General features: G+C 40.2%; 2 protein-coding genes across 2 annotated transcripts; one reads left to right on the top strand and one right to left on the bottom strand.

The window, feature by feature from the left end:
* The first annotated feature begins 475 nt into the window (after positions 1 to 475).
* cgrrf1 (cell growth regulator with ring finger domain 1) lies at positions 476 to 6,307 on the top strand. The gene is made up of 6 exons (XM_080744190.1): positions 476 to 680; positions 2,093 to 2,229; positions 3,337 to 3,508; positions 4,243 to 4,390; positions 4,675 to 4,782; positions 5,448 to 6,307. The coding sequence occupies exons 1-6, from the start codon at positions 577 to 579 to the stop codon at positions 5,784 to 5,786; spliced, it is 1,008 nt and encodes a 335-aa protein (XP_080600316.1). The 5' UTR covers positions 476 to 576; the 3' UTR covers positions 5,787 to 6,307.
* Positions 6,308 to 6,931: 624 nt separating this feature from the next.
* On the bottom strand, positions 6,932 to 14,579 carry psmc6 (proteasome 26S subunit, ATPase 6; the record flags this gene model as incomplete). The annotated part of the gene is made up of 14 exons (XM_080744363.1): positions 6,932 to 7,108; positions 7,869 to 7,940; positions 8,563 to 8,643; positions 8,907 to 9,027; positions 9,428 to 9,489; positions 10,024 to 10,147; positions 10,831 to 10,892; positions 11,197 to 11,284; positions 11,837 to 11,951; positions 12,802 to 12,869; positions 13,014 to 13,066; positions 13,324 to 13,363; positions 13,445 to 13,524; positions 14,495 to 14,579. 14 exons carry the CDS (start codon positions 14,577 to 14,579, stop codon positions 6,990 to 6,992), a joined length of 1,170 nt encoding a protein of 389 aa, XP_080600489.1. The 3' UTR covers positions 6,932 to 6,989.
* Positions 14,580 to 15,002: the final 423 nt, after the last annotated feature.

Here is a 15,002-nt window from a genome sequence, read left to right as displayed (position 1 = left end):
ATAAAACACATTGATATAAATTATTTTAAGCTTGAGATCAAGCAATCCAGGATCCTGGTGAAGTGAATCATGACCATGAAACCCTTGATTCTGTGAAATACAATAAAAAATAATATTTAATTAAATGATATAGGCTACTACATTTAACAATTAGGCCTACACTTTGTTTTTAGAGGTTTTTAAATGTTTTCTTTTCACAGAATTTTTAGCCTTAAAATAATGTATATAAATATGTTTGTAAAAGTCATTGAAGGAAATGAATGGGAGATTATTTTAGTGGCACCAGTAAACCACGCCCACCGCTATGCCCTTATTTGTACAAGAGCGATTTTGTGCTGGGGAAAGTAGCCGATCTACAAGCTCACAACGCGTCGCGTCCGCTACGCGTTGTGAGCTTGTAGATCGGCTACTTTCCCCAGCACACAAATCGGCCACCGTCCGAGTGCGGATTACGGAAGTGTGTGGTGGTGTTGTCGTCGTTCATGATGATGTCAGTCGATGGATGCCGTTGTTTATGTTTATCCTCGGATTTTATGATAGAAATTGGCTTTATCCTGGGGTTAAAAACCATATGAGATGGTCGCCGTGTTTCTAGTGACGCTGTACGAGTACTCCCCGTTGTTCTACATCAGCGTCGTGTCGTTATGTTTCGTTGTCACCGCCGCGATGGTCCTCGGCTGGTGAGCAAATGTTTTTGATCTACTACTACTACTACAACAACAACAACAGTAGTGATGTGTTTTATAAAAAATGTGTCAATTAAATACACTTTAACGTTTTGGGATCAGCATTAGCTGTATTACATTGCCTAAGAAAGTGTCAAAATATATATTTAAAAAAATGAAATTGGGGAATCATACAGTTGGAGGGGGGGGGGGGTACAGCATTGTGTAAACAGCTAATTTGTGTCGTTACAGGGTCAAATGGCAGCATTTCCTTTTTATCAACACGAATTGGATAGTAGGCCTTTTAAAAAAAGCCTGTTTATAGCCTACTGTATGTGCAGTAGGTCTAGATGTCACTCAATGGTTTGTAGTCCTTATTGTGGTTGTACAGAATTCCTTTCTCTAGCTTATTAGTTTGTGTTTGTCATGTCACCCACACGACACAACACACTGCTGCATCGGTATCGCTTGCCAAAAACAGATGTAGATCTCAGTTCTTTTTTTCTCCCTTTTTTTGGCAAGCGACACCGCCGTACTACGGAGTATAAATTAGGCTTTTAATCTGTGTGGGTGACAGGGCTATAATTATTGTCCGCATCATGCCAACGAATTACTGGTGTTGACTTGGCGTGAATTCAGTGTGTGGCTGTGCACTTTAAGTTTATACATATTTTCTTTCTCGTGATAGTCAATTAATGTAGGCAATAGTTTAAGTCTCTTCTTGGCAAGTGCATCATGGCTTTGGCATTTCTGCCAGCAAGCCCATAAAAAAAGAAAGACTGGGTCTAATGACGTGGCTTCCCTGTGAATCTCTGGCTTCATTGATGACACCCTAACCCTAAGGGACTTACTTGGGGACATACAGTACAAACTGGCCTCCAAGTGTAGCTCCAGACTGGCCATATAACAAAAATCACACCTAGTGTGAACTGTGGAGTGAGCGGTGCTATTTATGAGTTCATTTCATTAAGCTTCCCATGAAGCTTGGCCAATATGACACTGGGCATAAAACAAACTTTGGGCGCTTTGTGCAAACCTTGTGTGAAGCTAGGCCAATGTAAAAAAAAGATTGTTTTCTTTTGTGGACAAAGCCATATGTTGGAGCATATCTCCTTCCAGGAGCACCCCTCAAAAATGAGTGCATCTCTCCACTCCGACAGGTCTCCTTTCCGACATGTCTCCATTCCGACACTAACCCTATCTCTAACCCTAACCCTAAACCTTAGGCCCATGGGAGTGTCGCCACTCCGACAATAAGAAGTCAATTTTGGAGTGGCGACATGTCGGAATGGAGAGAGCCTCCCCTCAAAAATAACAGTTGTCTTTGAACAAGAAAGTATTGACTCTGCCGTTGTAGTGTTTGTGAGATTAGCCAGGCAGGATTTCCTGTTTTTTTTTTCCACATTGCTTCATACTGTACCCTATAGGTTTGGGTTTGATGTACCAGTGATCCTACGGAGTTCTGATGAGTCAGAATCAGTGTTACCAGTTCCCGAGAAGAGGATGGTTCAGGTGACCAACCCCTTTGCCCTGGAGGTGGGCTCTGGGCTGGCCTCCGTTACTGGTAAGAACACATTCACTCATCAATGAGACTTTGGTACCCATGGTTTCAAAGAGGGTTTTGCCTTCAAATGGGCTAAAATGTCTTTGACAAAAATAGACTATTTTATGTCGTTGACAAAAATAGCAGATTAGCCGATCAGATCTACAAGCACGTTGTATTGTGATGTGTTGTGACTCGTGAGCTTGTAGTCCTGCTATTTTGGTCAAATTCTCCCCCAGGGAACAAGTCACGTTGTGTAATGTTTTCACTTTCAGTTGTCAGTTTTACTTTCCTCTTAATTAATATTCCACCCCACAAAATGACAGCAAAAGCTACTATAAAATCGGTATATAAACTCCAACACAACTCTCAGTATAATCCAAGTGTCCTGTATCCAATCTGTGTCCTCATTACTTCAAAAACACCCATTTTCCCTAAACTTTACTATTTTAAAGTTGAAACACTTCTGGTGTAATCTGTCTCATGCATGAACGCGAGGTTCGACACGAACTGAGTTCTCGTGCACAAACAAGGACGCTTCCGAGCGTTTGAACACAGACTGTTTATCCCCGAAGTGTTAAATAGTAAAGTAGAGCAAAATGCTGTGTTTTTGTAAGTAATGAGGACACACAGAGACACGATAGAACACTTGGATTATACTGTGAGAGCTGTTAGTTTATGAACAGATTTTCTATGTTTTTCTGTTAATCCTGGACCCATATTTTATTCAAATTCACCAAGTATTTTCTCCATTCATTGTAAAGTTGAAACACAAACAAAAATGGTAGTTTTCAAGGCTTCACAGGGTATGTCATTGATAGGAAGAAGTCATTTTAGGGGTGAAGTATTTCTTTCGTCATATGATTAAGTAGAGGGGTTAATAATAAGTCGTTAATATCTAATATCTACTGGCCACTTTCTAGATTTCTTCTACAATAGATCAGGATTTCCCAGTGTATAGTAAGTTGCCAGGCAGTGCCAGCTAATCTGAGTTCCCAGAAGTTCTTTTTTCCCCACCACTAGGGAGAAGCTCCCAGCTTACTAGCCAAAACTAGAAATAAACAAACATGTGGCTTTGGTTCCACTGCTCACCACATCTAACAAATAATGCATCTCCATTCCTTCTAGAGGGTGTGTCTCTGAGGCCTTGCTGCCTGGAACCATGTGTGTTGACCTGTTTCTGGGGTTGTGGGGTCCATGCCCTCCAGGGCGCTCTCCAGGCACACCAATATGGCCACAGACTCAGCACCCCACAGCACTTCCAGCACACTCTCCAGTACCAGTACGGCCACAGCTTCCAGTATCCTTTATGACACTGTTTCCCTAGGGACCCATCTGTGGGTCACGGACCAATTTTAATGGGTCACGAGTCACGACTCAAGTTAAAAAAGAAATCCCCTCCCGAAAACTCCCTTTTTCCTTTTCTTTTAAATGTTATACATTTTCATACAAAGAAAAAAACACATCTAAGAAATTCCATAAGTTCAAAATAATTATAATTAAGAAGTAGCTCACAAGGTGTCTCTTCGTGCCACGCTGTGAGCTTGTAGACCGGCTATTTTCACTGGTTTTTGGGTCCTGGGCAAATGTCTACTCTTTTGGGTCTTGAGCTTAAAAGTTTGGGAATCACTGCTTTATGACACATTACAGAGAGTAGAGTAGTGATACTCAAACCTTTTGATGTCAAAGATTCGAACCCCCAAAAGTCTGAGAGTGTACCAATAGAACAAAATGGTCCATTTGGTTTTATTATAGACCTTTAAGGGTCCATTTAGAACCCCCTGGAACCCTGAGGGTCCCTGGATCCCAATTTGACAACCACTGGAGTATTTGGAATAGATACAGTACGCTTTGAGACACAAACACACACATACAGGTATTTGAATTATTCAATTATCTATAATGTGTTATTTATGTCTTTGTAATCAACACAAGTAGGATTGTCATTTATGTATATATCTGGGAATCTGTGTTATCCAATAAACCCATGTCACAGTCTGTGTTGAATGTTAAATCCCTTCACCAACCACTCAGAATTGGCAGTGGAGATGAAGAAGAGGTGCACATGGTCATACCAGCTGATCAGGGAATCACAGACTTTGGTCCATTGCCAAGAGATCGCTACCCTCTAGTGGCGGTGTTGACTCTGGCAGAGCAAGAAGCCAGGGAGGCATACAACATTGTGAGTCCCAGAAATGAGCGCGATACTACCTACCTACCACTGCACCTTTACTTTAACCACTTGGCTAGTGGCCCTATTTTAGGCTTGTCATTGCAGGCGACATTTTCAAAAAATGGTCCCTTCTCCATTGGATATTTGTCTTTGGTCATACTCTGGGGGAGTATGACCTTCACATGGTGGGCAAAATACCCACCATGTGAATATGATTTGTGAAAGCCCGTTTGTGACTCTTGTACAGTTTTTATTGCTATATTCATGCTTCTGATGCTTCCTTTCCTGTCCAGGTGGCCAGTGTGACAGTCGTCCATGTACCTGATGACAAATATAGCCTTTCTGCACGGATCCTGTTTCAATACCTTCTCACCTCACAGGGGAACATGTATGAGCTAAAGGTATGGCATGTGGGGGGTGTAACCTGGTCAGGTTTATGCAGTTTCCTGGAATATTCCTTCATTTTCTGAAACCTTTGCTTTGGTCAGTCAAGTCAAACGTCACTTGCAATACACATTTCATACAACTCAATGTGCTTCACCGGAAAAACACAACAAATAGATATGAAAATTGTTCCTTGGGGTTAAAGTAGGCTATTGATATATTAAAATATATAATACAGTAACATTATATATAAAAAAGAAAAAACGCTTCTTGATTAATCAATTCATCGATAAGAGTAAAGGTCTTTGCACACGGCCGAATATCGGAGGAAATTTCGGACCACTTAAATAAAAAAATCAACCTCACTTTATGTCAATCACTTTTGCACACTGCCATCCGTTTCGTATTCATTTTCGGACCAGGGTTGATCTTTTCAGATTCTCGCAACTGTCACCACTGGGTCCCTTGCTCTCTCACTCTCTCCTCGGCCAGAAAAAGGTTTTTGCAGATTTCGGATTTCCAAAATGCAAGAAAAAACGCAGCAGTGTGCAACCAGCTTAATTGCCAAGAAAGTACCGGTAATAGATAGTTTCTGCCCTAATGCTGCCAAACTAGTGGACGAATGGATTCTTACTGGCTTCAATAACAAAACAATGACACCAGCGTCTCTCATTCCCCACAGCCTCTGTTCATGTCGGCAGAGGACGGTGAGTCATCCGGCCCACCAGACTCTGACCAAAGCACAGAGCACCCCGATCAACAGCAGAGCGTCACGGAGCCCAGTGAGGCCCTGGACCAACCCCAACCAGAGGACCATGACCAAGATGACCGCTGTGAGCGACAAGTCAAGGACTGCGTTGTTTGCCAGAACGCGCCTGTGAACCGTGTGCTGCTGCCGTGCAGACATGCGTGCGTGTGTGACAGCTGTGTGTCACGTTTCCAGCACTGTCCCATATGCAGAGCCTTCGTGCTGGAGTCCTTTGCTCTGTTACACGGTCCAGTTTTACTAGAAGAGGAATGAGCCCCATGCTGTATTTAACAAGTTGATATTATTTATTAACACTGGATTATTAGTTCATTAGACCAAATAACAGAATATTCTTATGTATATACAATATTGTTGTATGTCATGTACATATTTATTCCATGGAGTTAAGTGTAATTTTATTTTCAGAATATGTAGCCGAATAGTGGATTAGTGTTCATTACAGACTCCCTTTGAATGAAGGTTTTTAATAACCAAGTAGAATTCTGAAGGAAAAGGTAAGAATTCTAAATGGAACTTTGTAATGTGTATGCAATGCACAAGTGATGTGTACATCCGTACTTGTCGCTTAAAAATGCTTTTTGATTGCATTTCTCAACACGTGTCAATCACTTTGCACTCTGAATGTAGTCACAGTATTTCAAGAGATGATGCAATCTCGCTCATGGTAGGACCTATTTTAAGCAATTCAAGTGAGCGAAGTAATAAAGGTCTTTGATCATAAATGCAACAATGGTTACCAGTGATAGTGATTCTTATCACACATTGGAAGTCACACGTTTTTTTTCCCTCTAAATGCCTGTGAATAAATGATTTTCTGAAGTGATTTGATTTTGTCCATTCTAACCCATCTATGATAAATGTTACACATTTCCAAGGTGATTAATGGTTGCCATATCTATGTCTACTGACAAAATAAGACAATGGTGTTATAACGTAGGGCTTAATTTTTATTATATTTTGTACAAATGTAATGATGAATGCAAGTAAATACCCTTTTCATCTCAGATACATAGCAGGAAAGTCAGACAAGAGACTTGGAGCATGAAGTAAATATTATGTAGTATGTGAATGTACTACTTGAGGTCACTTGTTGGCAACTGTAAAGAAAAGGTACTATAATGTCGCTTTCCACAAACATACAAAATAAGTAAGAAATTGTTTACTTTTTTTTTCTGGCCCTGGGATAAGGGACAGATACAACAGCAAAACTCATACCCCACCTTGAAAACTTGCAACTTAACCACCTAAACTTCAGTCCCCCTGGGGTATCCTTGGCCCCCTCCTCTCCCTCCCCCCCCCGATATACCAAATCTCTTCACTGACAATAGACGAGCTACAAGCTCACAGCAGTCATATTATGATGCGGTGTGAGCTTGTAGATCTACTATTTTCGCCGAATGTTCGCCCCAGAATAGGGACACTAGGGTTCATGTGGTAAAAGAAAAACAGAAGCATTTATACAGGCTTGTAGTCCAACTTGGACTCCAGTTTCTTGGAATCTGCCACCTTGCGCACAGCTTTCATAAAGTCCTCCTGAGTGACGTACTCACGGTCCGCACGGATGGCAAACAAACCTATAGACAAACACAAAGTCAACATAAATTGACATTTGAGTAGAGGTCAACAGTAATTGAAGATGTTTTTGTTTTGTTTTAAGATTAGCATTTTGCCTCCATTGATAAATGTACAGTTGTCTGACAGGAAACGGGGAGAGAGATGCGCAGCAAAGGTTGTCGGGATCGGGAGTCGAACCCGCGACACGCTGTCAGGCTAGATTAGTGGCCCAGGCCAAAAAATAATAATTAAATAAGACAATTTCGGGGACATGGATGACTGGGATGGGGAAATGCAGTATCGGCATGGTCAGAGTAAATATTCTGTATTTATACATGTCACACGCAGAATGAAATAGAAGTAAGAGTACCATATTCTTTTTTTATTTTATTTAGAGAGGATCTAGGCCATTTGGTTAATTAAAACTACAGATAAGGCAGCAATTAACAAAGGCTGCAATTTATTTCGTTGATAATGATGAATAAAAGCAGTGTGTTCATATCTGCATATGTTTATTACACCATCTCGGGCAAAAGTCATTTTGCTGCTGCACTGAGTGCAATAAAAACAATTTAGTTTATTTCGTTTTTATTTATTTATTAAACTTTGTTTTTTTATTTTTTTTATATATAGTAAACAGGTCAACTTGGGCAGCAGAATTACAGAAAAAAAAATTACAATGCAAGATTAGTTTATTTATTGAAGAAATTATCTCTTGGATTCGATAAGCTGATTTAATAATGGATTCAGATTTGTTTTGAAGAACAATCCCAACCCTACCTGCTTCTGTGCACACATTCCTTAGATCGGCTCCATTGAATCCATCCGACAGCTTCACAATGGCTTCATAATCTGGTGAGACAGTAATAATGAACAATGTGTGTGTTTAAAGTAGACCAGGGCTGCCCAAAAGGTAGATTGTGATCTACCAGTAGATCACAAAGGCTGTGCAGGTAGACCACATGACATAAAATATATGTAATTCGAGTATTAAAAGTCCTCTTTTTGGCATCTGTCACTTAAGGTGACTTGAATGATTGACATCAAGAAGGGCCCGTCAGCTCCCTTCACTGCTTCTAAAGTAGTCAAACCCCCAATGCAATGTTTTGTTTTCAAGAGTCAGTAACATTACAAAGAACACACTTCCATACAGAATGGGATGAAGACTTTTCCCCCTACTATTTCCCATTCCAAGTATGTTTGTCTTAATGTAATGCCAGTGCCGCTGTTCCAAGCCCCCTCAGATAAGTTAGATGACGTTTTTTGGGGGATGGGTGGATCATGTTGAGCTCGTCATTTAAAAAGTAGCTCTGAAGTCAAAAAAGTGTGGGCACTCATGAAGTAGACTAATGGAAAACGGTTTGGCCCCCTGAGTTTAGTTGCTGATGAACTAATAAATAATATTGAGAGGTACGTTAAGTTACAACAACGTCTCATTGTAGAAAGAGATGAGTCATGCAGCGTTCTAACAAACCTATTTCTCCATGTTTGGTAATTGGACTCGAGTGGATCTTCATAATGTCTAGACGAGCCTGCTCATTGGGCAGCTCGATATCTGTACAAACAGAAGAGACAAACGTTATTTTTGTCCATCTTATTGAAAACACAGTGGCACAATGAGTGTTCATGAAAATATCACACCTAAAAGCAGAAAAGAAAGAAATGCAAGAAAACGACAAGCAACAAGTGCAGTAAAATCAGATAGGCATAGCATGGTGTAGCATGAACCAGACCCATGAACATATTTCAGCATGGACACGATTATGCAAAATAATTGCGATCAGGCTATTATGACCTAGCGAGAAGCGGTGAGCTTACGTATTTTGCGGTCCAGCCTGCCAGGACGCAGCAGAGCAGGATCCAAGGTGTCAGGTCTGTTAGTGGCCATGATCATCTTTACTCTATGCAGGGTGTCAAAACCGTCCATCTGGTTCAGCAGCTGAGGATCACACAGGATTCACACCAGTCAAGTTAAATGTGGAATACATGTTTATGGTTAGGGCTGCAAGATTGCTACATATCGCCACTGTCGGGCAGAAACCATTTTTCATCTTTCAAAAACAGATATGTTGCAACATACTGTACATGTACTGTAAGCCCCTCCCATACACTAAAATGTGTTCCCGGCCTGAATCGGTTAAACCTCTGTATGCCAGTGTCGTGCTAAAGGAGCAAAAATAAAATACGCTTGTAGATTCTTTTCTATTTTTGGAAGTGTTTTGACAATAAAATGACATGGAATTCCACGTTCAAAGTGGTTACTGGTGACTAAAAGCTGTTCTCCCTCAAGCTGTCTTCTAAATCTTAACAGTAAATGGAAGTGAGACTACATTTAGTACCTCCATAAGAGTCCTCTGAATCTCTCTGTCTGCTGAAGTTCCCTCTGAGAAACGACGGCCACCTGAACGACATGAAGGAACAAACACGTTAATAATGATCACCCATTAATTTGATGATCACACATTCATTTGAACTTCAAGGGATGAAGTTTTACCAATTTTAGCAGAACTGAACACTGACTGCAACCATACAATAAACTTGAATTCCACAAGCAAAAAGCTGTGAGATCAATCTAGGACAGAGCCAGTGTGACCTGAGAATACTAGAATACTATAGATCTCATAAAAAAAATGTTAAATGATACTGGAAAATGAAATAATTCCAGTGGGGGAAAAAAAAAAGAAAATATTGAGGGGGAAAACTGAAGGATTGATTTCACTTCACACAGACGAAGAGAGCAAAGAGTGATGGTGATCATTCACTGAACATTGTAAAAACAAAATCGAGTGGCAAAGTGAGTGGCAATGTGAGTTTAACATTATTTAACCTTGTTTAACGGAGAATCTATTACTAATTTCTACTGGTGACACGAATGAAGAAAATGTGCTTTCTAAAACATTCCGACCTCAATGCAATCTGAAGTGAACTAACTCACCAATGGCATCGATCTCATCCATGAAGATGATGCAGGGCTGGTGGTCTCTGGCGTAGTTGAACATCTCTCTGATCAACCGAGCACTCTCACCAATGTACTTATCCACAATGGAGCTGGACACCACCTGCAACACACAGACAACCAATGATTCTCAAACCCCCAGTTTGATACGCATTAGGCCACAAACCCCTACTTGATACCGTTTTCTACCTCTGCGACTCTATCTATACTGTTATGACCAAACTCAGAGTGTACAAATGGAAAACTGACCCCTCGGGGTCCCCGGCCTTTAGCCAATGAGGGAGCAGCGTTCTCGGTGACGTCACCATCAACAAGTGCGACCTGATATGAATAACAAGGCGTAATTTGCCCACCCACATACTGTACATACTGTACCGACAGCACTCATCATCACCCTACAGTACTTGCGCGCTCTGCTGGTCGCACTTTTCTTCTGAAAGTGACCATGAGTGCACAAGATGCAAGTTGGCACCTCGACAGAGTGCAGTCTAGTTTCTGTCTGCAGTCAGTGTGGATATCTAATGACAAATGTTTAGGTCCAAACACAGTGGTTCTCATCTAGGGCATTTCAGGTCATTTCAATATATTATTTATACAATCTAAAATTCAGGCATTTAGCAGGCGCTCTTATCCAGAGCGATTTACAAAGTGCAAGAGTAAACAACATCACGAACCCTAATCAACAAAATGACAGGGTGGTAAATGGTCATGTAAGTCGAGCGCAAACAAATTTGTCAAAGTAACAAGGATTATACTAATATATGTAAATATGCTGATGCTATTCACCTTTAGGAAATTGCAGTCCAGTTGACTGGCCACAGCTCTGGCTAGAAGAGTCTTCCCAGTGCCTATGTAAAGAATAGTTTGATAACGTAAGAGATCATAGAGAAAGGACACAGACGAGATAATAGATACAGCACACTATAACAACTGTAGAGAACTATATCTAATTAGCTTATGACTTATATAATTTAGTGGACATATCTACAAAAATACTGTACCTTTCAATTATCATCTGTGCATATTGTAGTTTCAAACGGTACTATTTTACCTTTGCTGTGATACTCTAAACCCACTCACTGGAGAGAATGAAACCCATAATGCAGGCAGTACTATTACTATTCTTATTTCAGCTGGCATGCATCATCTCACCTGGAGGTCCGTAGAGCAGACAGCCCTTTGGAGGGATGATTCCCACTCTCAGGAACAGCTCAGGGTTGGTTAGCGGCAGTTCAATCACCTAACATGGAAATGAGGACTGTTGTTCACAATGTTTGGCTGGACAAGTTCTTAGATATACAACATAACCCAATATCCAGTTGTCTAATGGCTCAGAGCCAATCTCTAAACCAGGGGTCTTCAACAGGGGGTCCTGGACCCCTAGGGGTCCTCAGACTTGCTAAATATTTGTGTCATAGGAACTTTCTTTTTCCGAGGGGAACATAGGCTGAAAATAGTAGATCTACAACATCTCTTTGTGTGCTTGTAGATCAGCTATTTTCGGCAAAGAAGTTTGGTATAGCGGAGGAAAAGGAGAAGTGCAAATACAAGTTTATTGAGGGTTTAAGTGGTTAACTGTCTGAAAATACATATTAACACAAATCCAAACGCTACACATTGACAGTGCAATTCTATGGAGCCATCTATGAAATCTATGAAAATGTTAAATCTAAAACACCATTTTATTATGTAGTGTGTGTGGGGGGGGGGGCGTCCCTGCTTCATCTTTGTCTCGGCTACGGCCTTGGCCTGAAAAATACCCCTCTCTAAACTCATCTACTTGATGACATACCTCTCTGAGCTCACGGATCTGTTCGGACAAGCCTCCGATCTCTGAATACGAGACGCTGCCAGGGTCCTCATGAGACATGTTGTAGACCAGGGGGTCGACCTCTCTGGGCAGGTACCTGGGAAAGATGAGGGAACATCATTTTATGAACACAGCAATCACAAATTCTTACATGATGAAGAGTTCCGTGCAATCATGTTGCTTACGACGAGACAAGACCGGACACATCTGGCCTTCAACCTGGCGTCCCTGTTTGACCAATGTCATTACAAGCAAAACAGCAGATCTACAGTACAAGCTAAAAACGATATGACAGATGACACGTTGTGATCATTTAGATCAGACAGCTATTTTTGCTATTCATCGTACAACAAAGTATAGAGAATTTAAATGGTTAATGTCATCTTATCATTACAGAATGCTATCATCAACCACTTTTACATAATGTTAGACAACAATGGAAAGGGTCAGGGAACGGCGAAGCCCACAAGATATTTATTCCAGTATAATATTTTATGACATTCATCTATAGAAGACAGAGCAGAAGTTGGGTAGGAATGTTCACATGAAGCTAGATAGCATTTTTAGATTTTAGAAAAGTATTGTTTTTTCTAGATTGGTATTCCTATGCATTTGTTATATTGTTGTTGATGTACTGACATATTATCTTGCTTATTATACTGATGTATTAACTGCTTATTGTAAGTAGCTTTGGATTAAAAGCATCTACTAAATGCCTAAATTGTAAATTGTCAATTGTAAACCACCAGTGAAATGCACATCAAGTCTAGTACAGAATAGCAGAGTACCACATCCTAAAGCAATCAAATGAGAAACTACAATATTCTCGCACATCACTCTGTGGCTCAAACAACAAGCAATGACAATTCAAAGCTATTTTACAGGCTCCCAATGGGCAAGAGTTAGGAGAAACAGGTCATATTATTGTTGCCATAAATGCCACTTACCTCATTATAGTGAGTGTAGTCATATCCAGTGCCACTCTGGTGCCTGGCTTGAGCTGTGACTTATCCAGCTGTGAAGAAAAGGATATGAATCAGATACAGCATCATTGAAAATGTACAAATCAGGTACATCAACACTTTGCATACACAGTTTTCTCAAGTCCTAAAAAAGGTCTCTTCTTTTTAGAACTAGCACCTTCCATTAATCTACGCACCTGTCTGCGACATCCAACCACATACCGAGGTCCATTTGTAGCCTTGACAATGACTGTAAAAAGAGAACCATCGATTAAACAACATCAATTTATTTACCTTCAGTTTCAATCTGCAGTAAAGAGTACAATATTAAGTTAAGTTGAGTGAGCTTGGATATCCGCTATTTTTGAATATCCAAGGCTAAAATCTAATATTACACAGATGCTTTCCCGCTTCAATAGGAAAAGGTTGCTTGCATTTTATATATTTATATATATATATATATATATATATATATATATATATATATATATATATGAATAGACTTACATTTCTCCTCAGTCAGTTGTTTGAGCACTTCTCCGACAATCTACAAGACAAAGAGGACAATGTCAGAGGCGGTACTCTGTGATCAAATGATTCTTTTCACTCTTCATATAGTGAAGCTTACCTGTCCAACACTTTGTAGAGCTTTCAGGTCATTCTCTGACTTCTCATACTGCTTGGTCTGTTCTCTGAGCTGCTCTCGCACTGTAAACACAATTTTAACATCGACACTGTTTACGTCTGTTTATTTCATTTGACATGGACGTCACACGATCGCAATGCACAGACCAGATGCAATGATTGAGTGCTAGCACAAGTGCAACAACAATCAAAAACAGGGAATGAAACATCACTGTACATTTTGGTTTGAGTGTTTTCCATCTTCTGTATGTACTTGATGTTACTGTATGTAAATGACTGTGTTGTGTTTTGTTGTTGTCGTCTCGGCTACATTGAAAATTCCAAGCATAAATAAAGGTCATGATGATGACTATAATCAGACCCAATACATGACACTGCAAGTGACGCTAAAGCTTTAATTTATACTTGAATTGAATTATCATTTTAAGGATCAAATAAACTTTAAACAAAAACATTCCAACAACCAATAATTCAACAAAACATACCAACATTGCCCAAAAGATTTACAGAAACATGTTAAGAGTAGGTAGATTAGAGGCAATAGTTATTTATTTATACCTCTTTTAATACTAATGAACAATTTTATACGACAATGCCTCTTGGCAAAAAGAACATTGACAGCCTCTACTAATGATGATTAGGCCACTGGTCCTCGAAGTGGGGTACCGGTACTACCGGGGACCCCCAGGGCTACTTGAGGGGGTTCCAAATAGACCATACAGGTCTGTATCTCTGAGAGCGTGTACACATGGAACTAATAGGTCCATTTGTATCCTCTCACTCCTCGGAAAACCACTGTATTTAGGCTTAAGATTGTCACGCACTTCTCATCGTTAGCATTAAGCTAGCAGCCGGTTCGGTTCAAGTCCATTCATTTTCTATGGAGATGCCCACTGCATGACAAAGCACTAGCTAGCTACCCGGCATGGCTAGCTGCTAAAGCACTGTCAGCACGTCCTCTGAACACATAAAGACAGTTTCAATGTGTACTTTCTTATCGGAACACATGAAGTCTAAATTGTTGGTTTCTTACGTTCTTTTAACCGCCCGTCAATCTCTTTATGTTCAAGTAATTTCTTCCTGTAGTCTTGAAGACCCTTCTCCCTGCCGTCCGCCATGACGCCGCTATGAATGACGGGACACTGGAGACGTCACACGTGTTTTGCTCGAAGTCTCCGCCCACACTGCTGTTTACACTTTGAAGTTGACAGCAGGGTTGACTGCATGGTTGACAGTCCTGTCAGAAGATATTATATTAACCTAAATCATAGCTGTAATTAATGTAATAATGTTTATGGTCATGTTACTGTCTATCCTTTTCAGACAGCACACTGAATTGTTGACTTTTTATTATTTGTATAATGTTTTTCTATTATTTATATCAACATTATTATTATTAGCCTATAAAGCCTATTATTATTATTTTATTAAATTATTACCACCACCACCACCACTACTTCTAGCTCTAACTGAAAGATTGAAGCTAGATTTACCACCACAAATCACACTTTTGTCAGTCCGAGCTCCATGCTAAAGTTATT

This window comes from Nannobrachium achirus (assembly GCF_963921795.1).
Source record: "Nannobrachium achirus genome assembly, chromosome: 16".
In the NCBI taxonomy this organism is placed as follows: Eukaryota; Metazoa; Chordata; class Actinopteri; order Myctophiformes; family Myctophidae; genus Nannobrachium; species Nannobrachium achirus.
The sequence above is the reverse complement of the archived record's forward strand: the minus strand, read 5'-3'. Positions and strand labels throughout refer to the sequence as shown.

Coding starts and splice junctions, on each gene's coding strand:
- cgrrf1 (XM_080744190.1), top strand. CDS start 577: ATGGTCGCCGTGTTTCTAGTGACGCTGTACGAGTACTCCCCGTTGTTC. Junction 2,230..3,336: donor TGGGCTGGCCTCCGTTACTG/GTAAGAACACAT, acceptor CATTCCTTCTAG/AGGGTGTGTCTCTGAGGCCT. Junction 4,783..5,447: donor GGAACATGTATGAGCTAAAG/GTATGGCATGTG, acceptor CATTCCCCACAG/CCTCTGTTCATGTCGGCAGA.